The sequence below is a fragment of the Ammospiza caudacuta genome, chromosome 10 (genome assembly GCF_027887145.1).
Source record: "Ammospiza caudacuta isolate bAmmCau1 chromosome 10, bAmmCau1.pri, whole genome shotgun sequence".
Classification (NCBI taxonomy): domain Eukaryota; kingdom Metazoa; phylum Chordata; class Aves; order Passeriformes; family Passerellidae; genus Ammospiza; species Ammospiza caudacuta.
In genome coordinates, this window is record NC_080602.1 from 26,833,532 (window position 1) to 26,859,121 (window position 25,590).

General features: G+C 48.2%; 1 protein-coding gene across 1 annotated transcript in view; it reads left to right on the forward strand.

Annotated features, from left to right (window-relative positions):
- Positions 1-25,590, forward strand: part of SMAD3 (SMAD family member 3) — a 68,809-nt gene that overhangs the window by 31,709 nt on the left and 11,510 nt on the right. The window contains exons 2-5 of the mRNA XM_058811306.1: positions 17,954-18,147; positions 19,034-19,168; positions 19,816-19,890; positions 20,651-20,701. Coding sequence (XP_058667289.1) covers positions 17,954-18,147; positions 19,034-19,168; positions 19,816-19,890; positions 20,651-20,701 — 455 coding nt within the window. The remainder of the gene's footprint in view (positions 1-17,953; positions 18,148-19,033; positions 19,169-19,815; positions 19,891-20,650; positions 20,702-25,590) is intronic.

The window sequence follows — 25,590 nt, forward strand, 5'->3', positions numbered from 1 at the left end:
ACCATTGTGTGCTTTCTTTGAAATGTCTGCTGATCCAAACTTGTGATCTGCTGAGCTTTGGGCTGCTTTGGTGTATTTTTGTGGCTTCCCTTGGTGGGTTTTTTTAAGGTTCTCCCTGAAGCAGTGCAGGGGCTCAGTGAGCACTAAAGCCGGCCAGCAATGCAATTCTGGAGCTTTGTGCATATGGGATTTTTACTGCTGGAAAAGGACTATCTTAAAGGAATCTCTGTGTGAAAGTAAGCAAGTTTGGCAAATATATATCACTAAATTTGCCCACACTGTTGTAAACATTCTGTGTAAAGTGTAAGTTAGACAGGTTTAATGTTGTGACAAAGCAGAGCGAAATAATCTTAGAAAAGAAATGTAATGAATCCTTCTGTGTGCCAGGCTCCACTCTCTGTTCCCTCCCCAAAATATCCCCATGGCTGTTTTTAGGGTGCTGTGATAGGATGAACCTGGTGCCTTTTCTGCTGTGCTGAATTTTGGGCTGAGCACTCTGGGATTTCAGTGGGGAGGTACAAACCCAGCTGGGCTTGGGCACTTTGGGCCAGGATTGCTTCAGGAGGTGCACAGTCAAATTAAATGTGTTGTAACAGGGAGTAAATGCCCTGCTGGGGTTTGGGCAGTGCCCAGAGGCTCCCACAGAGCTCAACAAGTCTCTTTTCCCCTTTCCATGGACCTTGTGCAATGATTTCCACCAGCAGGGCAGAAATCTCTGGATCCTCAGGCAAGGGGGAAACATCAGGAGCCTTTTGGATAAGGAAAAACAGGAGGCTGCTGGCTGGGAAATCCTTTCTAGAGCAAAGCAGGCTGGAGTGGTGTTAACTCTGTGTCACTGGGTCCTTCACACAGGCTGGTGCAAATTCATCCTTTATTTTTAGGGAAAAGACATTTGCAGTTACCTTTTCCATCCAGTGAAAACTTGGGCTTTGAGTTTTTTCAACTGTTCCAAGAAAGAAGATGAAATGTTGACTTTAAGCACCTCAGTTAAATACTCCCAAGCTGTGAAAGTGCACATTTAATAGAGGAAAGTTCTGGTTTTAATGCAGTAGTTTGCATTTATACGAAAGATAAACCCAGTCTGAAGTAACATTTCTCTGAGCCTTTTTTGGTAGAATTTGATCAGTGGTTTAAGTTCCAGGAACACTTCAAAGCAGTCACTTCTCCTTGGCCATTTGCAAAATCACCTTCTGAGACTGAGGCTCTGGAAATGCATTTATTCATAGAATATGTCTTGCATTAGTCCTCAGTTGGCCAACAAAATTATCTAAGGCATGTCTGAGGCAGCTACTAAAAAGAAACTTAAAAGACATTACTGTTCTAGTGAAGATGATGCAATCCACTGGAGCTATTATCAGTCTCCAAGTAAAATTAAATACATTCAAATGAACTTGTTCTGAAGGGATTTGATGAATACAGAGCTTTAAAGAAAAGTTGCTTTGAGTGGAGGCCCACCCTTGTTAATTTATTGTGCCTGAAAGCTGAGGTGAAGGGAGGGTGCCTGTCCCCACCCTGAGCCGAGCCCAGGTTTGCATGGAATGAGAAGGAAGTGACACATGATATTCCATCTTCTTTTCCTCATCTCACAGGCCAGCCCTACTACACTGGAATCTTTGCAGCAGGAAGCAAAATGCTAAATGAGTTGGCTTTTATTCAGCTAGAGCAGAGTGGGGTGAGTGTTCCCTTTAAATCAGAATTCCTAGCTGTTGCCTTGAGGTACCTCAGACAGCACTGCCTGCTGGGGCTGAAATAAAATGTTATTTTTATTTGTTGAAACACTTCATTATCTAAGGGAACAGCGGTGTTTTAAGATTTCAAAGTCTCTTTCATCCTAACTGAGCACAGCAAAGCTCTGCCTCCATCCAGGAATTCTGCAGGGCCTCTGAGGACAGGCTTGGACTGAAGAGTTAAATTAATGGAGCTGTGAGCAAATGCCCACACATTCCAAGGCTTCTGCTGATGCCTTGGCAAGGCTGGGCAGAGTTCCAGAACAAAGCAGGGATTTATGGACAGCATCTCCTCCATGGATCCACCTTGGGCAGCACCAGAGCCCAGCCAGGGCTGCACCCAAGATGAACCAAAAAGGCCCCAAAATGCACGGCCGGGCACGGGCTCTGTCCCTGGGATCAGCTCTGCTCCATTTGCACCTTGCAGTTCATTGTCCCATTGCAGCTTGAGCCCAGGCAGTCCCACCCTGCTTGTTTTTCTCTCTCCAGCCCACGGGGTTTGTGCTCCTGGGCTGAGATTTGGGTCATTTGTGCTTGGTGCTCAGCTGGAGCAGGAATTGTTTTGTGTCCCTGCTCTGTGCACAGAGCTCACCATCCCTGAATGTGAACCCAGACCAACACACTAAAGCAGCACAGAATATGAAAAATACAAAATCCAAACCTGAGGCATCACTGGGATGCCAGGGGGTAAGAAGGGCTCGTTCCTCACTCGGAGCTCTCCGGGCACATCAGCAGGTGGGGCTGGCAGCAGGTGCTGCTGCTCCACACCCCTGTCACAAATGGCACCGAGCACTCCCAACTCCTGCCTCCACAGCCCGCTGGGGAATGTCTCACGGCTCTCAGAAAACAATTAAGAGGCCATTAGCAGGAAATGCTTTTGCCAAGCCAGCACCTGACACAGCCACTGGATGCACCTTCACTTGTGAGTCTGAAATGCAGCTGCCTTGGTCAGGGGAGCATTCCCCCAATGGGCACTCTGGCCCTGCTCCAGCTTTTATTATTTTATTTTATTTTATTTTATTTTTTTTATTTTTCTCTTTATTTTTCTCTTTATTTCATTTTTCTCTTTATTTTACTTTATTTTATTTTACTTTATTTTTTCATTTTCTTTTATTAATTTAATTTTTCATTTCATTTTTATTTATTTTTATTTTATTGTTAATATCAAATGTTCCAAAAAACCTCAGTGCCAGCTTTTTGCATGGTTTCCATATCTGTGCCTCTTGTAGCCATCCATGTTGCTTTTTTTATTACTAAGTAGTAGCTGGCTGAGCAGCCAGAGCTTTTATAGCAGTGAAATCGTTCTGTGTGGGAGGGTGTGGCCCTTGTGGAAGTTTGAAAGGCAGAGACAATCTTATCTTCCTAAAAAATACGAGTAAATAATTTAAAGCAGATTTTAAAAGAATCCCTAAAGAGTCATAATAATTTATCAAGGGCGATCAGCAGAGGAAAGCAGAAAGGATTGATGCTCTTTGCTTTACTCATATACACATTTCCCCACAGCCTTCCCTTCCTCATGCCACTCTGATTTTCAGGGAAAAAACATTGTATTTTTAGTTCCTAGCATGTTTTTTCCCCTCTTTCCTCTCTCTGCCTGTAGAAGAAACCGTGTTTTTCCTAGGATTTGCTCACCTGTACTTGAGCAGCCATGTTTTGGAAGTGAAATGGGATGAATTGCTGCATGAATGGGATGGGGATGTTTCTGGTTTCTGTTCCCCACGAAGCCTTTCACAGCCCTAGCAGGAGCTGCTCCTGGGATAACTGCTCCTTCCTGTCTGTCCTCTCATTTACCTGCTCATCCTGCTGGAAATGCAAATCCTGGCTCAGGGACTTGCTCTTCTCTGCTGCCTGTGTATTGGCCCCGATGTTTGCTTGGGGTTTAGGGGATTACTGGGTGCTGCCATAAAACAATGGGCATCCTCCGGAGCCGGGTGTGAAGGGTGGGATGGAATTTGCTGAATCCATTGCGTGTGCAGAGGAGCACACCCAGGTTCAGCTGAGAGCTCTCCTGCAGGGAAACAAACCTGGCAGGTTTGGGGAGGCTGCTTGGTGTGCCACCTGCGAGCTTTCCATAGCTCTGGGCACAGGGAGCTCCTGAGCTCAGATTAAAGTGTCTCAGTGCTCCTGGGTCCTACCCGAGGCTCCTTTAGGTTTGGGAACTGTTATGCATAACTGCATTGATGATTTGGAGTTTTGACATCTGTTTTTGTGGTGTTGGAGCTCCTGGAGTGTTTCCAGAGTCCTTGCACACTTGCACAGCAAGGAGCTGCCACTTGTATTTACAGAAAAGCATTGAGAGCAATGGGGACAATTTTGATAAGGATAAAACACTTAAAAAGCACCTGAAGATTTTGAGAACTTTGGTTTAATTACCAAATCCAGCTAAGCTTTATGTGCTAGAACAAGAAATTCATCTCACTTTGCTCTGTTGGAGAACTGTGTCCCCAGAGCCTCACTTTTTTCTATCTGGTGTGGCTTTTACCATTCTCTCATTTATGCTAAACAAAATATTTTCCCCTTCAAGCCCAAATATTGCAAATTGGGAGCAAGGAATGCAGAATGTGATGTATTCCAGTTACCCGAGGCTCTCAAGTTTTATCTTTGATTGTGCTGAGAGAAAGGAGATACCAACAGCTCTTCCCTGGCAGGGAGGAGGAGGAGGAGAAGTATTTTCAGCATTACAACCCCGTGGTGAAACAGCACATCCCCAGGCTGGGTTTCCTGCTGTGGGCAGGACGTGGTGCAGAGATGGGACCCCAAAGTGCCACTTCCTCACCTCACCAATTCCTGAGACAGCCCAGCCACACTCCCATGAGAGCTTCCCACCACTGTTCCCAAACAGAGAGGGATTTGTGGGGTCAGGAGCACGGGGCTGTGGGATGGAGGCTGCAGGAGGAGCAGGGGGCTCTGATGGAGGCTGCAGGAGGATCAGGGGCTCTGATGGAGGCTGCAGGATCAGGGGCTCTGATGGAGGCTGCAGGAGGAGCAGGGGCTCTGATGGAGGCTGCAGGAGGATCAGGGGCTCTGATGGAGGCTGCAGGATCAGGGGCTCTGATGGAGGCTGCAGGAGGAGCAGGGGCTCTGATGGAGGCTGCAGGAGGAGCAGGGGCTCTGATGGAGGCTGCAGGAGGAGCAGGGGCTCTGATGGAGGCTGCAGGAGCAGCACAGGGCTCTGATGGAGGCTGCAGGAGGAGCAGGGGCTCTGATGGAGGCTGCAGGAGGAGCAGGGGCTCTGATGGAGGCTGCAGGAGGAGCAGGGGCTCTGATGGAGGCTGCAGGATCAGGGGCTCTGATGGAGGCTGCAGGAGCAGCACAGGGCTCTGATGGAGGCTGCAGGAGGATCAGGGGCTCTGATGGAGGCTGCAGGAGGAGCAGGGGCTCTGATGGAGGCTGCAGGATCAGGGGCTCTGATGGAGGCTGCAGGAGGATCAGGGGCTCTGATGGAGGCTGCAGGAGGATCAGGGGCTCTGATGGAGGCTGCAGGATCAGGGGCTCTGATGGAGGCTGCAGGAGCAGCACAGGGCTCTGATGGAGGCTGCAGGAGGATCAGGGGCTCTGATGGAGGCTGCAGGAGGAGCAGGGGCTCTGATGGAGGCTGCAGGAGGAGCAGGGGCTCTGATGGAGGCTGCAGGAGGAGCAGGGGCTCTGATGGAGGCTGCAGTTATTCACAAGCCCTGTCCCAGTTTGCCATGGGTGCCCTGCTGTGCCCAGCGGTGCCGGTTCACACGGGGCTGTTTGCAGAGCTCAGGCAGGATGTGCGCCGCGCTGTCTCACTGCATTATCTGCTCCTGGTGTATTTTTAGGCTCTTGCTTCCATGACAAAATATTCAGTGACAGTATATTTGCCCACAAGCCTTTGAAGGGCTGTTTTTGCCTCGTGGAAGAGCTGCCATTGTTTGGGATTCAGCCAGCCTTTCAGCAGCAGTGCTGTGTGTTTTGCATGTCATCTCCATAATGTTTCTAGAAACAAACTTTGCGTTGCTTTCAGTAAAGCCGCGGCTGTGCCTCAGAAAGGTTGAGTTTGTGGCAGGCTGGCTGCTGCTCAGTCCCGGGTGCCAAACGAGTTGTGGGGAATGCTGTGAAAGCAGGGGAGGGTGTGTGTAATTCCAGCAAACAGAGCAGCCCGAGGAGGAGCTGCTCTCCTCCCTCCTGCCTCACCCCGCTCCCTGCCGGGGAAAGACCTGCCCGGAGATCCCGGAGAGTGCACAGTGATGGTGCAAGTGCAGGAGCTGAAATGTGAGAAAGTCGTGCTCTGAGGGCAGGATGGAGACTTCTGTGTGAAGTCCTGGGCCAGAGCTGTGGAACTTTCCACCAGCACTGAGAGCTAATTCCCCAAGCTCAGCATATTCAAAGCCTGAATTCAAAACTCATCTTTTCCATGAGTATTTTTTTTTTTTCTCACAAGCTCACAATGGATAAAAATAAAATCTTAAGAACTAATCCAGTTAAGCTTTTTCTTGCCGGCTGAGAAGAGAGGGAGACAGGAGGAACAATGAGCACTTTGTTTCTGTTTTGCAGTATCTGGTCAGTGGTCAGATACAACAGAGGTGAAGGGGTCACATAACCACAGATCATTTGGAGCTGGATGTGTTGCATCACAGGTCTGGGTGGGACATTTTGGAGGGGATAGAACCAACACGAAGCTGTGTGGGCATGGTGACTTAAAAGACTGAAGAAGACAAATCCTTTTTTTCAGGCTCATCTATAAATCAATTACCATTTGTTCCTTATTAATAATTTAGCTGCCAAGAACGTGCTTATTGCTTTAGAAGAGGGGGAAAAATACAGACTGTCCCTGTACTGAGGAGCTGGCAGGCTCAGAGATGCGAGGCAGCACTCCTGGGAATATCCAGCAAAAACTGTAACCACGGGCTGTATTAATTACTGCAGTAATTTTGCACTTTCTGCTCCCTGCAAACCTTTTTGTCTGCTTGCGTGGTGTTGATCCTGGTTGGTGCTCTCAGTTTAATGAGCCTTCCCAAGGAAACGAGAATGTGAAGGATCATCCTTCCATCTCCTCAGGGCTGGAAGGATTTTCTGCACACTGTAGTGCTGAGAGCTGCCAAAAGCAGGGAGAGGGGCCCAGGTGGGAGGGGAGGAGAAGCCAGAGGGAAGCATGTGGGGGATGTCCAGTCTGGACATGGAGTTTGGGACAAGCTGCTGGTGGGATGAGCTCTCAAGTGTGTTATAAAAGAGGGCTGGAGTGCCTTGAGGACAAGGGTTTGAACTTAATACCTCTGAGAAGATATGGGACAATGTGAGAGAGGAGGGTGATTGATGGGTCACAGTGATAATTTTAGCAGCTGTGTTTTCTGATGGGTTGGAGGAACAAGATATTTATCTGATGTGCCAGAGAGGAGGAAGAGGTTAGTTGGGATGACATAAGGACAGGCAAGTTGTTTTGATTGCTGTAAGGAAAAATAAGGGGTAGGTCTTCACTTGCTTCAGAGGTTTGGATTTTTTTTTTTTTTCCTTTAACTTTTGTATAAGGAAATGTACCAAACAGAAAATGGCTGGGAAGGCTGCTAGGGGTGGTCTGGAGCAGTGGGTGTGGATGGTGAGTAGTCTCTAGGGTAAGGTTTGGTGCCAGGATGGGGCTGAACCTGGGGGCTCTGGCTGCAGGTGCAGGCAGTGGCCTTGCCTGGGGCAGCTCAGAGAGACACAGCACAGGTGAGGTGCAGAATCAGAGAATAACAGAAAGGTTTGGGTGGGAAGGGACCTTAAATCCCACCCCATCCCACCCCTGCCACAGCAGGGACACCTTCCCCTATCCCAGGCTGCTCCAACCCCATCCAGCAGTGCCAGGGATCCAGGGGCAGCCCCAGCTGCTCTGGGCACCTGTGCCAGGGCCTGCCCACCCTCACAGGCAGGAATTCCTTCCTTATATTGAATTCAGATCTCCCCTGTGCCAGTTTAACCCGTTAAGGCACAGCACAGAGCTTGAGCTCAGGTGCTCAGGGGTGTTGGAATGCTGAGCAGGGAGCTGCCAGTGCTCTCCTCTGGGGGACAGCCCCTGGCACAGCCCTTGGCATGGATTGAGGGCTGGTTTGGGATCAGCTGGCACGCTGGGCACTGCAGTGTCCTTCCCCTGGCAGCAGCTAAGAGTGACTGCAGTGAGTTCATCTGGGAGAGGGATGTCTGCAGAGGTGGAGGTTTGGGAATGGGATAAGAGTTGGACTTGCTGGTGTTTCATGTCTCATTGAGAGGGGGAGTTGGATCCTGTCACAAACAGAGCAGACTCTTAGTAAATAGGCTGAGTGCTGAGGGGGAGGCTGGTTGGTCACTGCCTCTGTGTATTTTAGAGCAATCACATTTGTTTTTTTGAGGATGGAGTGGGTGTGCGGACCAAAGGCTTAGTCACGAGGGGAGGGGAAAGAAAACTGTCTTGACTTGTGAAGTCAAATATTTGTGACTTATCCCATTGTTTCCCTATCTTTGTGTAGTTTCTGTCCGTGCTCACATGCTGTGGGAGTGAGCAGTGCTGCTCCATCTGTGTTTGCCATTATTCCTCTTTGCATCATCCAGGAATTCCCAGAGCTTTCCTGCTCTTTTGCACCCTTGGTCTGTGCTGTGTCCTCCCTCTCCCGCCCTGGACAGCCTGGGCAGTGTTTGGGGAAGGTGCAGGGAGTGAGACATCTCCCACCAACAGAACCTGGAGGGTGCTTCAAACCCTCTGGGTGATTCAATGGAAAGCCCTCTGCCCTCTGAGTCACTGCTGCCCCAGGCACCCAGCAAGTGCATTTTGCTGCTCCAGAGGAGACAGAAAATGCCATAATTGAGCCTTACCCCTCTGTGCCTCATCGTGTTGGTTTGGAGGAGCTGGGTGGTGTTCCTGGGCCCCCTGTCTGCATTTCATCTGCACAGTGATTGTGGCTTGCTCAGAAGTTCCCAGAGCTTTGATTTGGAGGCCTCATGGTGGTCTCACGGTGCCATCTGGGATGTTGGTGTTGGCTGCCACACACACATGGACACATCTATTTGTGCACTTTTGGAATGCTGAAAACAATGAAGGGTTTGAAGGAGCTGGGAATCGTTTTGTCTTCTCTGGATTCCCATTCAGGGCACAGCAGAGGGTGTTGGGCTGCTGTAGGACAGGAGGGGTCTCTCCAAAGAACTTCCAGGCTTTATCCAGCATTATTGCCCAGGAGGGTGTGAGGGCTGTGCTGGGCATTCCCAAACATCATTCCCTGCCCCTCTGGGGAGTGCCAGGAGCCCCTGCACAGCCCAGCCCTGCCCACCTCTGTGTGCCTGGCACCTGCCAAGAGGGGCCAGAAAGGAAATGAGGAAAAAAACATGCCTTCCTTCTGGAACTCTGCTGGCTGTTTTCCATCATCTGCCTGCCTGTGTCACTGTCCCCCCAGAGCAGCTGCCAGGTGCTTGTCCCCCCTTTTCACCTTGGCCTTCCAGTGGTTGGCAGAGCTTGGCATGAAAATCAAAAGCAGCTTTAAAATGTGCTCTGGCTTTTTCAAGTACAAACTAATATTTACCTGTGAGTCTGCTTCTCTCCTCATTGCCTCTCCTTGGCAAGCTCCAGACCTGCTTTAAGCTCAATGTTTAAGCATTTATCCAGTGAGGTTCCCAGGCCATGAATATCAAATGTTCTTTGGGGTTTGGAGGGGGGAAGGGGGAGCTGACTGCAGGAAAGGTGCCTGAAATGGCTCTCTGTTCCTTAAATGTGAGTTTGATATTTTCAGCTGTTCGTAGTGGACACCTCATGGAAAACTTTTGAAAAACATCTCATTTGGGAACAGTGCTGCGTCCTGTGGTGGTTGAGAGGTGACCTGTTTTCATGCTGGGGTTTTTTTCTGGACTGTTCTTTAATCACTTCTTGCCTCAAGCTTTTATTACTGCTGACATTTACATGAAAATAAGGTTTTTGTTTATGTTGCTTTTAGCCACTTGCTTCTTCCTGCTGCATTTGGTGTCACCCCAGCTGGATTTCCAGGAGCAGGAAGGGCCCTGTGCACACACACTGGAGATCCTGTTTGGGTGATAAGAGTGACTGACTTAGCGTGATCCTGGTGCTGTGGAGAGCTCTTATTCACTGAGCTGCTCTCCCACACATCCTGCATTAGTCAGAGCTCAGCTTTGGAGTTAGACATCACTGCTCCAGGAGCACCAGGGAAGAGGGAAGGACAGAGGGAAATGCTGCATCCAGACAGCAGCACCGTGGAAAAATTACATTTTTGGCAAGCAGAGAATCGCTTGTGTCTCGCAGCATGGGGAAGATAAGATACTCTTCCCCCTCCTTTTCTCAAAGTTTTTCAGGTTTTTATAACATAATCTGTAATTTATGGAGGCAGAATTTGGCTTCCGTGAATGAGATAATTATCTTGGCTGAGGGAGTGACTTCTCTGCGTGAAAACAACCCTTGCCCCTGCTCTGGAAAGTCACAGGAAGAAAGGAACCTTTCAGGTAGGCCCCATACACGGCTTCCTTTTTGCTGCTGAGAGTCTGAGGTGTGGGAAAAATATATATTTCAGCTGAAGCTGCTTCCACCTCTCTGGTCCAAAGAACCCATTTTTCTTACTGTAAGGATAGATCAGAGTAATAATCCCAAAAGCAGCAGCAGCTCCTGCCTGCCCTCAGCCTCCTCTGAGGTGCTGTAAAAGCTGATTATGAGACAGAGGAGGTTCCAAAATGCTTCCTGCAAACACAGCCAACACTGATTTCACTGGCAATTATCAACAGAAGGGACTGTTCAATATTAACTCGTGTGAGTTTTTCATGAGCAGCTCCATCTGAAATCTGCAGCACTCCCCAAAGACATCCCATTCTTTTGGGCTGCTTTTGGGGCTGGAGTGCTCCTGCATGGCTGGTGACTCACAACAGAGCAACTCAGAGCTGTAAAATGAACAGAGCCTGCTTCCAGTACCCTTTTCACCTCAGCACACACCTTGGTTAACTCCTGGTGGAAACTCCAGGGTTTGTTTGGGCCGCTCTGTGTCATCGGGATTAGGGGGAAGCCTGTGGGAATTGCTCTGGGATGAAGCACATGGGAAGTGATTCACCCACAACTGATTCACTGGAGCTGGGAAAGCTCCTCTGGAATACAGAGCTGGGGAAATAATTCCTTGGGAAGAGGGGAGAGCCTGTAAGGAGCCCAGAAAGATTTTTGTGAGCAAGCTGGGTTTTATTGAAAGGAGACCAGACCCCTCACGTGGGGATGGATCCCAAAGGACATCCCTGGGGAGGAGCTGGAGGAAGTCTGTGGGAGCAGGTCCCCCTGTTTGTGGTGTGCTGTTAATTGCTACTGTTTGTGCAAATAATTACATATGTGAGGGGCTGCTAAGCCAGTTTGGAAAGCGATAGAGCACAGAGGCAGTGGGATTAAGGGAAGACTTGAAAGGCCTCTGTACTTCCAGCAGAGCATTGATCTCTGCCTTGAGTTGCTTTTGGAAATGGGAGATGGGCACTCTGGAAAATTTCACCCTGGATCTCATTATCCGTGCGGGGGAGGTCCAAACGCAGATGGGCAGACCTGCAAATAGCTGCTTTTCAAATTACAGGAAAAGCAGCAGCATTTTCACTGTATAATAAAGAAAATAACAGCAACAAGCCTCGAGTAGCCTCAAACTATTCCAAACAAGATAATTGGAGGCTGGAGCACAATGTATTTTTAGCTATATCTGCTATAAAGTAAACATATTCTTTGTCCAGGACCACCAGAAATGTTTCCATAAGAAATGTTGGCTTTGGCCCAGCTTGATAGAATGCACAAACATTTGTCTGAGGAGCCAGTTCTGACTCTGGTATTTATATGAAGGTTCTGTTGAAGGCACTGGGAATTGTATATATTGTGGAGGGGAGGCCAAGGTCTTAAAACTGTCATTTTCCACCCTCCCTCAGATAATCCCCTTTGCTTTTGTTAGCACACACATATTTGGGGCAGCAGTTCTTGGTGTGAGGCGTCTGTCCAAACACTGTGCAGCACAAGTTTCTTTTTCCTTTCTTTCCTGGGTTCTCTAGCTCTGGTTTATCTGGGTTATATCAACAGCTGATGCTGATTTGCAGACCTCTCTTGATTTCAGTGAAAATAGGAGTGTTTTTTCCTACAGTATCAAGAAGATGCACGTAGAAACTGGATATTAAATGTAAATCAGTGTAAGTACCATGGAGGCAGACAGAATAACTGAGCTTTACAGCAGCTTTTTTTGCCTTTTTCTCCTTTCTGATTGGCATGTGCTCCAGTAATTCAGTCTCCCTTGAAGAGCTTTTGTTGTGGATGCACTCTGGGTTGTGGAAGATGATCTGAATTTCCTTGGCATTTCCATCCATCCCTTTTCTCCTCCTGAAAGTGCCCTGCCCATGCAAGGCCACGGCCCCTTCAGGATGCCTGGAGTCTCCTGGGAGAGGGGAAGTTGCTGCTTTGCTTGGATGAAAGAGTGTTGGGTTTTGGATTTCAGCTCTGGAGTTAAATACAGGATTCTGGGAAGGAGTGACAGGCTCTGATAAATGACTTTTCAAAAAGGCACGTTCAGAAACCTCTCCTGGGTCCCCTCCCTGCACCCTTAAGGCTCAAGCACAAATAAATTTCAGTCAGTCTGACACAGATTTGGGCCAATAAACTTTGCTGAAATAAATAAAAGGACCAGGACTGCTTAGAAAAACTGGGTTTCACATTTAGAGGTACCAGGGATGCAATACTTTCAGAAACACAACCTCAAATCCCACTTATATTTTCAGTGGAGAAAAGGCAGAAATATTGGAATGTATATTAGGAAGTTTGGAAGTGGGTTTGTGATTAAGCCTTAATTAAGCATTAGGATATATTCTGTCCTTTCTGGGGTAGGAGGAGGTGTGCTTGGGTCTCTGGGGTATCTGATTTGTTTGCTGTGCTCCTGGCTATCAGGAAAAGGAGGAGCTGAAAGAAATAGAGGGGCATAAAATTACAAAATGGCTAAAAATAGAGGAGAGGGAGCTGGGTTTGGTAGCCACCAACCAATATCCTGTAGCTGGGGCAGAAACAGAAGGGGTGTAAATAACAGAGATCAGTGAAAAATACAGGAGAAAAAATAGTTGGTGATATAGGAGAAAATGAGATCTCTCCATAGCTTCAAAGAAATCTGAATTCAACTGAGATTGGAAGGGGGACAAGGCTCTGTGGAGCAGCAACAATGGGCAGAGAGTTTATGGTAAACCAATAAAATGTACTTATGTCTGAATGTGAAATTAGACTCTGAAAAATACGGTCTCAAGGCACCTGCTAAAGAGCTTACTGGAATCTTAATAAATGACTCATGCTGTCATAATCTGATCCTGACATCAACTCCCAGGGCTGGAGTTCTGCAGCCCTGGAGGGGGAAGGGAGGCTGCAAGGACTGGGGTGGAAATGGGCAGGTAAAAACCATTTCCACAGGAGATATTGGTAATTTTTGCCATTATCAGCTCCTTTGCAGACCCAGAAAAACGAGACTCGGGCAGAGGAATTGTGCAGCACCAACAGGAAAGATGAATTTCTCTTTACCTGGTGCTGTGGGTTGTTTTGTAAGGGATGTGTGGTTTCCTTCCAAATCCAAAAGAGGATTTTAGTGGGAAGAAAGAACCAGATGAGAGATTTACCAGCACAGAATAGGGGTGATCACTGAGAGTACTGAGGGACAGATTCACTCTTCTCTCCTGGTCTTGGCTCTGCCTCAGAACTTTTCTTTTGCTTTGGGAAAATCCTTTAACTCCATTCATTTGGAGGTTATAAAAACTTTCCCTCTCCATAGGCATATGTTGAAAATTACATTTATTAATTATTTTAATCTTCTATAAATTTTCAACAGGAGTGTTAATTATTAGTTTCCTCTCTGGTAGCACATTGCAAACCTCAGCTTGACACAGGGAACTTCTTTTTCCAGACTTTGAAATACAGCACTGTTAGAAGAGCCCCAGAAATTGGAAAATTCAGCGATGCTGAGCAAATTGAGGGGAAAGAGATGGCAGAGGATCAGCTCTGGAGTTACAAATGTGCTGTGTGGGTCATTTTTTTATTCCCTCTTGTTGATTTGGCCGCTCTTGAGGGAAAGTTGAGATTTTCTCCAAGTGCTCAGTGAAGCCCTGTGGATATTGCAGAGCTCTGCACACAACACCAGATTCTGCTGCAGGAATAAATGCAGTTTCCCTACTGCAGGGCCAGTAAGGAACTGCTTACCATGTTCTGTGTTCAGGAGAAAATCACAGCCTGTGGCCACAGTTCTTGGTGCATTTTGGAGCAACTGGCAATTTATTAGTCATGGGTTTAAAAACCAGCTCCTGCTTGTGGTTTTTAAAGTGAATAATTTCACTTTTTCTCCTGATGGTTTTTCTTTCTTTCTTTCCTTTTTTGCACACAGTGATGTTGCTGGATACTTGAGTTTTCCAGGCATTTTGCTCTCTTGCAAGATTAATGACCGGGATATAAAACTGATAGGGAGGGGAAGGGATTGGATTTCTAATGGAGTAAGTCTGAATTTTTCCAACCTGGGCAAAACTCTTTGATTGCTTAGATCACTCTCCTTAATTTGCACTCCTGGGTTTTGCACCCCTGATTTCAGCTTTGCTTTTACAGCAGGAGGATGGGTGCAAGGCAGAGTTTCAGTATCCATCTAAAGATAGCTGCTAAATGCTCAAAGAGGAACAAATAAATTGACCAAAATCTTTCAGAACGTGGGGTGGGTTTTTTGTCTTTCGCAATCCAGGATCTTTCAAATTAAATACAGTTAAAAAAAGCAACCACAAAACAAACCCCAACAGAAAAACCCCAACAACAACAAACCCCAAACAAGCAGAAAAAAACCCCAGTCAGGCCTGGAAATCAAATTCAGGTTGTGCAATGTTCTCCTGTTTAGTTCAGACAGATTGTTTAAAAATAAAGCTTCGATGTTGCTGTCATTTTTTTCCCTCCCCTCGCTGGTTTTGCCATTAAAGCCTCACTGATGCCCTTTGCTCTTTGAGCAGCTTTTGGCCTTGGAGAGGCAGCTTGGTGTGGTACATTTCCCTAGGAAATGGCTTTAAGGATGGATCCCTGCTAAAGGTGCTCAGCCTGAGGGGTTTTGGCTCCCAAGGACTCCTTGGAATACTGGGATGACAGAGCACAAACTGTGCTGGTTTTGTGGAATTGTGGGACTCTTGTATAACTGATTAATATGATTAAGTAGAAGTTGTTTATTGTTTACATTACACATATATTTATAGATTGTACAAATGACTAAGCACACACTTGTTGATTGGTGTCTTTGTCTTGTTCACTCGTTTGCTGTTTGTATTTCTTGGAGTAGGTGATTGGTTCTGGTCTAGGTGTTTCAGCCTTCTGTTATCTAGTTTGTGTGGTCTTGGTATTCGGTTTCTCAGCCTCTTCTTTCTTAATTTAGCACAATTGTTGTTCTAATAGCTTTGACAAATTGCTGAGGTTTTGATAACAAACTTAGCACAGGTTGGCTGGTGCCCACTGTGGCCTTACCCTTGCAAATACATTGCAACATGCTGGTTTTTTAGAGAAAAACCCAATACTAAATTTTGCCCAAAAATTTTTGGTAGTTTCAAAAGCAATCCTGTTAAATAGTATGGAATAATAAATATATCAAGGCAGTTGTACAGGGAGAACTGCTCGGCCCAGGCTGGTTTGAGGAAAGGTAAAAGGGAGGAACAGTTCAGCGTCCCCAGGAAATCTGGGGTTAAATTCTGCTGATTGTAATGAAGTCTGGCTGTGCTGAGCTCTGGGATGCTTTGGGATCAGCCTTTGGGGTCAGCCCGTGCTTCAGAACAGGACCAGGAGAAGGAAGAAGTTGTGTGTGCCCTGGAGATCATTATGGGATGGCTCATGGCACCTGTGCTGGGTCACCCCTGGGGCAGAGCAGTGTTGGCTCCTCTCATCTCCTGCCCCGTCTCAGCCACACCAGGAGCTGTTCCTTGGGACAAGAAGCCCCTTGAGGGCTGAGGAAAATGCTCTTGGAGGGTTGGGGCAGAACAGCAGCAGCAAGTGGAGCTGCCCAGTTCCCAGCCACGCTCTCAGGGACGTGCAGGTGATGCTGGTTTGTCCCAAATCCCTCATGGGGAGCCTGAGGAGAGATTTCCCAACCAGAAAAACCCAAGGAACTCCCAGGGCTTTGGGGGAATATCATTCCTTTTACCATATCTCTTACGGAGGGGAGAGGGGAGGTTGCTGGGCTGGAAAATAAACCAGATGGCTGTGTCATTGTAAAAAGTCTCTCCAGATAAAAGTGCAGGGAATTCCATCTGTATCTGTGCTGTGGGCAGAGCCTGTGTGGGGGCAGGAAGAGCCTTTCCCACCCCAGCTGCCTGGGGAGGTTGTTATTGGGGAATGCAGGGAGAGCCCCATCCTTGGAAATCACCCCAAAGTCAAACACATTTTGTGTGAATGCCCCAGCTCAGCTGCTCTGCCCAAATCCACAGTGCCCACGTGCTGCTGGAGACTGGGGGCAGGAGTAACCCTTCCCACTGCTGGGATGCTTGGAATATTCTCTCTGAGCCTTCTTTTTTCTCTTTGTTCCTCACTTGGATGCCAGAAATGCTGCCAGGCAGGCTAAGGTGAGGGGGATGGAGAAGCACTCCTGGTTTATTCCTTGTCTCATCTCCTTTTGCTAAATTCAGTGAATATTTTCATATGTATTTTTTTAAACCTGGTTAGTTTGGAAGTCACATCACTGCAGTCTTGGCTCCAGTGAAATCAACACCAGAATTCCCAGCTTTCCCAGCAGCTCAGGTGTAGCCACTGTCCTTGGGAATACTCCCCAGTTTTGGCTGGAATCAGTTGTGTTTTGCCTTGCCTGTTGTTGTAGCAGTGTTTGCAGAGGTGTGTGTGGTACCAAGCTCTGCCAGAGCAGCTTTTGGGAAAACTCTGTTAAAGCAGCCAAGATGAGCCCAGCCTCTTTGGGATAATTGTTTGTGTGCTTTGCTTTGGGTTCGCTTTGTTTTTCTAACTCTGCTGCCAACACAAAGAACCAGGGGAAATAATTCTGAGTAAAATTTCAATTTTCTTTATTTTTCTCTCTCCTTGACAAATTAAAAAAGAGAAATATTTCATTTCACCAAAGCCCTGAAGTGTTTCATTTGGGTCATTAGGAAAAGCAAGGGAAATGAAGGGTTAGACTTCAAAGGAAGTGCCTGGGGGCAGCTCCCATTCATCCAGGGTGGAGGAGACCCTGCTCCAGCCTTTTCCTCTGCTGGAGAGGAGCTGAAAACTCTTGTCCTGCTTCCTGGGAAGCTTTGCTAGGAAAAGGCTGTTCTGGGGTGAGGATGGGATTAGGTGAAAAAATGAGCTGCTGGAGACACAGGGTAGATGTAAAAATAAAAATAAGCAATGCTGTAAAAACTCTGTATTTGCTTTCAAGCTGCAACTTGGAAACAAAAGTGGAAGTCTGGGTTGTTTGTAAGGGTTCCTGAACTTTATATAGACATAGTTGATAAGTTTACAAAATGGTATCTATATTGATTTGGTCACAATGAAAATTCATCTATCTGTGTCTTAAGAGTCCAGGTTTATTAACACACATTTTAAGGTGTAACACCTTTCCAAGCACAGCAGATTTGGCTGAGAGCTGTGCAAACCCTGCTTGTTTAGGAAATGTCAGTGTTTTGAGTGCCACTGAATTGTCCTGTTCTTGCTGGCTGTAGCTTCTGTCTCTGCCTCCTAATCAACCATAAAATAGTAAAGAAACAAGTTAAAAATCCAGATATCCAAAAGGAAATCCAGAGCAGAGCTGTTGCATAAAACAAATACTATTTGTTGAGGATGCTTCATCCAGGGCCTGAAGGGGCTCCAGGAGAGCTGGAGAGGGACTTGGGACAAGGGATGGAGGGACAGGACACAGGGAATGGTCTCAGACTAAAAGAGGGTGGGGTTAGATGAGATTTGGGAAGGAATTGTCCCCCGTGAGAGTGAGGAGTGGCTGGGCTGGAATTCCCAGAGCAGCTGTGGCTGCCCCTGGATCCATGGAATGTCCCAGGCCAGGCTGGACACCGGGGCTTGGAGCAGCCTGGGACAGTGGGAGGTGTCCCTGCCATGGCAGGGATGACACTGGTTGACTCTTAAGATCCCTTCCAACCCAGACCAGGCTGGGATTCCATGATTTTACTGCTTTTGGAGGGAAATCCTTGCCCTGAGGATGGGCACCAGCGGCGACCTGGCAGCTCTGGGTATTGGTGGCCGTGCCAGGTGTTTGTTGGTGACCGTGCCAGGGCAGAAGCGGCCGTGTGTCCCTGTCCGACTGCAGGCTCACAGCCCTGTGTCCCCCGTGCAGGTCCCTGGATGGAAGGCTGCAGGTGTCCCACAGGAAGGGGCTCCCCCACGTCATCTACTGCCGCCTGTGGCGCTGGCCCGACCTGCACAGCCACCACGAGCTGCGCGCCATGGAGATGTGCGAGTTCGCCTTCAACATGAAGAAGGACGAGGTCTGCGTCAACCCCTACCACTACCAGAGAGTGGAGACCCCAGGTACAGCACAGCCCTGCCCTCTGCCTCTCCTACAGCTGGGGCCATCTCCAGGGGCATTCCCAGGGGACCCCTGCCATTCCCAGCCTCTCCTGCAGCAGGGGACATCTCTGAGGGCATTCCCAGGGGATCCTGCCCTCCCCAGCCTCTCCTGCAGCAGGGGACATCTCTGAGGGCATTGTCTATTATTGGTGATAATCCCTTCCTCTCTGCAGTAGCATAATTTATGAACCTTCACTCAGGGAAAATATCGTTGGAAAATGATGAAATCCCAGTGAGCAGGTTCCCAGTGTGCACGTAACTCACAGCAGGAAGCATGGCAGTGTTCTGTGCATCCCTCACTGCTGGGGTTAAATTCAGGATAAACTGTTGAGCTGGGTCTAAGAACAGCTCCAAGCTTCCTGTTCTGGAGTCTCCTCCTGCCTCTGGAAGAGACTTTGATCTGGAGCTGCAGGAGCTTCTGCTGCATGTCAGCACAGATCTGCAGAGCCAGGCAGGATGTTTATGCTAATCCCACCTGCCTGCTCCATCCTATGGGAAACTCATTCCTTGGGAATCATGGGGTGCACCGTCTCCTAAATGGTGTTTCCAGCAGAGCTGCAAGGGGGCACAGGGAGCAGATGTGCTCAGATAAGCTCTGCCCCATTCCCAGCTGGGAATAAACAGCATCCTCACCTGCTGCTGTTATTCCAGAGGCAAACATCAAATCCTGTCCCTTAACGAGCCCTGTGTTCGAAGCTGTCACTGCAGCCTGGTTGCTCCTGTTCCTGCTGTTTCCCTGCCCTCACTGCTGTTCTCTGGCAGTGCTGCCCTGTGTTTGAAGCTGTCTCTCCAGCCTGGTTGCTCCTGTTCCTGCTGTTTCCCTGCCCTCACTGCTGTTCTCTGGCAGTGCTGCCCCCGGTGCTGGTGCCGCGGCACACGGAGATCCCGGCCGAGTTCCCGCCCCTGGATGACTACAGCCACTCCATCCCAGAGAACACTAACTTCCCTGCAGGTATCGAGCCCCAGAGCAACTACATTCCAGGTACCTTGTGTCTTCCATAGGGGAGCAGAGGGAAGGGGCAGAGAGCACAGGCAGTCCCAACCTGGCAATCTTCCTTTCCAGCGTTCCTCTGGAGCTACAGAGTGCAGGAATAGCTGGGAATTGTAAATGGGGCACTCAGCATGTTCATGGCTTGGTTTTGTTGGGTTTGAACTCACCTCTGCATTCAGTGGTGCAACTTCAGTTTGTTGTGAAATCTAAACTGGATGTTTCCTTACTGGCTTGAGATTTGCATGAAATTCAGCCATTTTGAGTAAAACTCTCCAAATTTCTGATGGAATTGAGCTCTTCTATTTATGTATCTATTTTACAAGCAATTTACACCTTATTTGCATGGACAAGTTATGCAGCTGCACTCCAGGAGAGGAGAAATATGTGGACAGAAAACTGCCTCCATGGCTTAAAGTTTCATGGGACTGAAAATCCGGATTTTTTTGTTTTCCCCCTCCTCTGTTATTCACAAATATGGATATCACCCTGGCTGTGCTGGCTCCTCCTTCCAGCAGCTTGAGAAAGAAAAGTAATAAAAAAGAATTTGAGCTCCTTGTGAATGACAAAGTGAATGTTTTTGGTGCCTAAAATCCAGAGTTTTCAGTTGCACTAACAGTGTGATGCTTTTGTGCCTCCAGAGACCCCTCCTCCAGGCTACCTGAGTGAGGATGGAGAAACCAGTGACCACCAGATGAACCCCAGCATGGATGCAGGTGAGTCACCTTTGGGGTTTTAATTTAGTGGCTGTGTCCCAAAGGAAGTTCAATGTCCAGGTTTTCTCTCATTGCCACAAAAAGAAGTAGCCAGGTTTGGAATGAGGGTACCTAATTAATGTTCAGATAATCCATATATTATGTTCAAATAGCCCGTATTAATGTTCACATGTCATGGACTTCCCTCTTTATAGAAAAAAAAAATAAAGAAACCAGCTCAGAACAATGTCAAAGGAAATGTAAAAATGGGCTGCACCATCTGTCTGCATCCATGGGACATCCAAGTGCAGATACTGAAATTATAGGCCCAGAATTGGTGGCAAATTTACATGATGGAGGATAAAACTCTGACAGCTTTTTGGTCAGATCTGTGTAACCTGATCCAACACTCCATTGTCCCAAACCTAGCAGGATTTGGGATATAAATGTTATGGTTTTAATTTTATTTTGTCTGGCAATGTGCGCCCAAGCTCTTTAATGCCCAGCTAACTGGATTTGTCAGGATGGTACCTGAAAGCAAAACAGCCAAGTGCTGCTCAGTGTGGGAAATTAATGGGTTAAGCTCCAGTGAATTCCCTGTGAAGGGGCAGCAAGCTGATATTTAAGGAGTAGTGAACATGAGAGAAGCTGCAGTGTCAGAAATGAGGCTGCAGTGAGCACTGGGCTGTCCCTCCAACAAGCCTGGGCAGCCCTGCAGATCCTGTGAATGTTTTTCCTGGTGCAGATTCCATAGCAGTAATTACCCCTTCTTGATTTTCAGGTTCTCCAAACCTATCACCAAACCCCATGTCTCCAGCACACAACAACCTGGGTAAGCACATGATCCTGACAGCCAAGAGGGTGACATTTGGATGATGCTGTGGAAGTTGTGCACTTCTTGCAGTATTCCAATGGTTTGAATCTCCCATAGGGCAGCTTTGGGTTGGATGTGAGCAGGGAATTGTTCCCTGGGAGGGTGGGGAGGGGCTGGGCTGGAATTCCCAGAGCAGCCGTGGCTGCCCCTGGATCCCTGGCAGTGCCCAGGGCCAGGCTGGAGCACCCTGGGACAGGGGAAGGTGTCCCTGCCATGGCAGGGGTGGGACTGGATGGGATTTAAGGTCCCTTCCAACCCAACCTATCCTGGAATTGTGTGATTCTGTGAGACTGAGCATGGTCTGAGCACAGAGGAGCGGAGGAGGTTGGTTGGTGTGGGGCTGGAGAGCCCAAATGAGCAGGGAATATGCAGGAATGCCAGGGAATGGAGAGGTCATGGTCAGCATTCCAGGGGTGGTGCTGGTGGGGGAGATGCAGGGGAGGACTGATGTGGCTCACAGCAGCTGCTTTTCCTCACCCAAACCCAAATCACTCTGCAGTCTGGAGTTGTTTCCCCCCCCAGCTCCATCCTGGGCACAGGGAGCACATTCCAGCCCCAAGGGCTCTGTCAGGCCATGGCTGGCACTGTCTCATCCCACACCTGGGGCAGAACAGGGCAACCCTGAGGAGAAGGGAGAGCTTTTGTGGCTCTCTCTGCACCTCTGTTATCTCAAAAGTTCCACCCCGTCTTTTCATTCTGATCTCCATCACTCCGAGCTCCTGGCCTGTTTGGAATTGCTGTGCCATAAAAATCCCTCCCAGCTCTGCCTGGCTGCAGGATCAGCTCCCCAGCTGTTCATTAAGGCAGCAGACAGAGCCCACTGGAGACTCCTCTGGAATAACCATGGCCATAAAGTTTACATATGCTTTTAATCCTGGCACGCAGGACTTTGACACTGCTCCAAAATTTGTCAGTCATTGGCTGACTTTTGGATATCTTGGGGCTGTTGAACAGAGGATTTCTTCCCCCACCTCCTTTTTTAATATTGCCATGGTAACACAAAACTTTTATTTCTTTAACTGCTACAGCCCAAGAAGAAAATGCATGACTGAGACATTTTTATTTCATTTTTCCCAATGAGAACTGATGAGATGTTCTTGCAATTTTTCCTTTTTTTTTTTTTTTCCAACTTAAAAAGCCAATTCCATGTAACAAACTCAAGCTGGCAAGTGGTATCTGCCTTCCATAAGGCAGAGAGGAGTTGCTAAGAAAGAGAGCCCTCATATCCTTCCTGACAGGGACACTGGTTGGTAACACATCAGATGTCTCAGGTGCTGTCTGGGGACAAAAAAAGGAGCAGGTGAAGCTGGTAAAGCATGAGGAGTCTCTTTGTAGTCTGAGGAGCAGACAGCAGAGAAGCAGTTTAATTTACCAGCATTAAAAAATGCCTTTGAATTCTTGCAAACCATATTTATTGCTCTCAGGCAGGAGCTTCCACAAATGAAGAACTTCTTGTTGCTTTTAATTTTATTGTAAATTTTTGCCTTTGAGGAAGCTACGAAATAAGAAATGAAAGAGCAGCTGATCCACACTTAAAAGTGTCCAAGGGCAAAATTGCCATCACATGAGTGCTGTAAATGGTTTATCAGCAGCAAGGAGCTGCTCTCAGGGAAGTCAGACCTTCAGCCTGATGGGCACAGCCCAGGAAGGAGCTGCTGGTGAGCTGCTGCAGCACTCCTGTCATTCCTGGAGAAGCAAACTCCACTGTCTAGGGCTGGACTTTGCTCTGCAGGAGTCCAAAGAGGCTTTCTGTCTGTCTGTGGAGGAAATGGAACAGAAATCCAAACCCCAGCAGTGTGTGCAAGGAGGAGGTTTCTCAGCTCTGGAGCAGAGGGTGGGCTTTGCCATGAAGAAAACAATGTCCCAGGATTGCTTTGTTTGTTTGAGCAGAGCTACCTGAAGCTTTTAGGACAGTTCACTTTGTGTAAACTGAACTTTGGACCCAAATCCCATGGCCATATTCCAGAGGCAGTAAAGCAGCACAAGGCAAACCAAGTGTGACACCAGGGGCAGGGTTACCTCGAGGGCAGGGCAGGTTTTCCATGGCAGGCTGAAACTGGGATGGAAGGAGCTCAGGGAATTTCATCTTTCCATTCCAGGCACAAAAGTGTTGCAAGGTAACATATTGGGATTTTTAAAAAAATTCTCCCTTCAGTTTGTGTTGGAGTTGGAAGTGTTGGAGTTTTGGTTCCAAATTACACTTGTCAAGTTTTCAGTTGTCAAACAAAAGCTTTAAGTGGAAGTCACAAGATCCGAGGATCTCTTCCCTATTGCTGAAACACGGGCTGAGGGAAATACTAAAAACAAAATGAAAGGAGAGTTGCCAGCATTCTGTGGGCACTGGGAATGAAGTCAGGGATTGGGGCTGGCTGAGGAGCAGCCCTGTGGTCACACACCCACTGTTGTCCCGAGGGGGCCATCTCTGGGGCACAGGAAATCCATTGTCAGGGATTGCCCCATGAAGGGCCTAACACAGGAGCTGCCAGAGCAGGGAGCACACGGCCCTTGTCACATCCCTGTCCCTGTGTCCCTGTCCCAGGGCACAGCCAGCCCTCCCTGCTGCAGGGGAAGGGAGCATCTCCTTGTTCTCAAGGAGAGGGCTGGGATTGGCACAGGGAACATCTCTGAGTGAGCTGTGGGCCACACTGTGATCAGCACACTCCCTGGAACCAGGGTAACAACCTCCCTGTGTCACAGGGGAGCAGAGCACACAGCAGATTCTCCCCAGGACTTTGATCTGGCAGGGAGGATGCAGGGCTGGGACCATCCCAGGGCCCAGAGGACACTTCTGACAGCAAAGCTGTTTCTGAGTCAAGGCTGAAATTGTGCAGAGACGATTCAGGCAGGAATTGCCTGGGTTTCATGTATCCTGTTTTATTGATTGTGTACCCCCACAGGGCTCTTTGGCTTTAGCAGAGCTGCATTCTCTTCCTTTTCCCCAAACACTGAAGCCATAAATTGAAAATGAATATTTAGGACAGCTCTAACACAAGAGAGAACATGCCCATCCTACAGCAGCTTAAGCTGAGGTTTAAAACTACAAATCATAGGAGAAAGCAGCATCATTAAAAACTTGGTTGCAGTTTTTAGAGACAAGCTTTTCCTCAAACAGGGATTTGTTGGTTTATGTCTTTCCTCAGGCTGCAGATAAGCCAGAAATAAAATTTCTGTACATCCTTCAGTGAGGAATCCACAGTTCCCTTGGGCCCCAGCGAGGTGGAGGTGGTTTCTGAAGGAAAGGACCACAAAACCATGGAGAGGTTTCAGTGTTTTTATAACTTGAATAGCACCAACCTGAGGGTATTACTTAAGGATCAACACAAGTTGATTTTTCTGGAGCTGAGCAGCGTTTTGATTAGAAAAGCACTTGCTGTGGAGTAAGAGCCCAGTCATGTGGAACTGATGTGTTTTCTTTGGTGGGTGCGCTCACCTTGGGAGGCTCTGGGCAGAGCTGGTGTTTGCTGGGCCTCTCTCCAAACTCTGCTGGGGCCTCAGAGCCCACAGCAGTCCTGAGGTGGCCACAGCTGCTGCTGGGAAAACTTGCCTGCTGTGGCAGTTTCCAGTGGGAACACCAAATGGGACGTGCAGGAGAAAAAGGCAGGGACAGTAAACTTGTGGCACTCCTGGATGTGTGAAATAATCTGTTTCTATCAAAGAGGGGCTTGCTTTGAGCTGTAAAATTCAAATGTGAGGAAGTGGCAGGTAAAAGAAGCTGGGGATGAGTACAAGCTCCAAATGTCATGGATTGTGAAGCCTGCTAAGGATTACAGAGTTCCCCAGATGTACTTCTATTCAATTCCTTATTTGCTGTCAGCAAAGCGTGTAACAAAGCAGAAAGCAAAGTGATTTTCCTGATTAATGGGAACTCTTCCAGCAGTGGAGAGGAACCCAAGGTGCCTTTTGGCTGCTCCAGCCTGTGCCTGAAGGTTAAGGAGTAACAGGTACAGGTGAGAAAAGGCTCCCAGACCTCTGCAGAGACCCTGGACAGTGTGAGAGGAGGCTGGGGTGGTGGATTTTTTTGGAGTTGATCTCTTAAGCCTCACATTCTCCTAAGCCCTGCAGGAGCAGCAGACGGGAAAAACCTGGGTTTTGCTGCTTGATGTTAACTCCTTGGCCAGATGGGAGCTCTTCTGTTCTCTCTTTAAGCACCATTTGAATGGGGATGAAGTGATGAACTGGGGGAGGGCTGGAGGGAATTCTCCTGCCCTGGATGTGGGGAGCAGCACTCAGGAATTGGCTGGGTCTGCTTTGCAGTCCCTGCTCAGCTTGGCTCTCAGCAGGGCTGGCACCTCCCTGGGCTGCATTTCCAGGAAATTCTCCTTGAGCCTTGCTCTGCTGGAGTCTCCTGGGCTTCAGTAGAGCAGTGAAATCACTCAGTGCTGAGTGCCCACCTGCCTTCCTGAGGCTGCCTCAGCTTCCTCTGCTCCTCAGCTTCAGCCCCTTGGCTTCGGTCCATGAGGCAAACCAGGACCCCGGGGGAAGAGCTGAGCCTCCACCTGCTGGGAAGATGGATTTTCCTGTGGTGCTTGGAGATTCAGTGCACTGAGAAGGTTTTTAAATCACTTTGATGCCACTGTTAAAGGCAGTTTGGGGCATATTTCAGACTCTGCTGGTTTCACCAGTGCCAGAGAGGTCACAGCAGGGTCAGTGAGAAGGAAAGTTGGATTTACTGATTGCAAGTGCACAGATTTAGGGTGCAGCACACCTGTGCTATGGACAGCAGGTTTGTGCTTTATGCTTGCCAAGGTTTTCTGCTCCTTCCTTTTCTTTGTCTCCTTAAGGAACTGTCTGCCTAAAAGGGATCCCACATTTCATAGTAAAGCTGAGTTTATTTATTTAATTTCCCC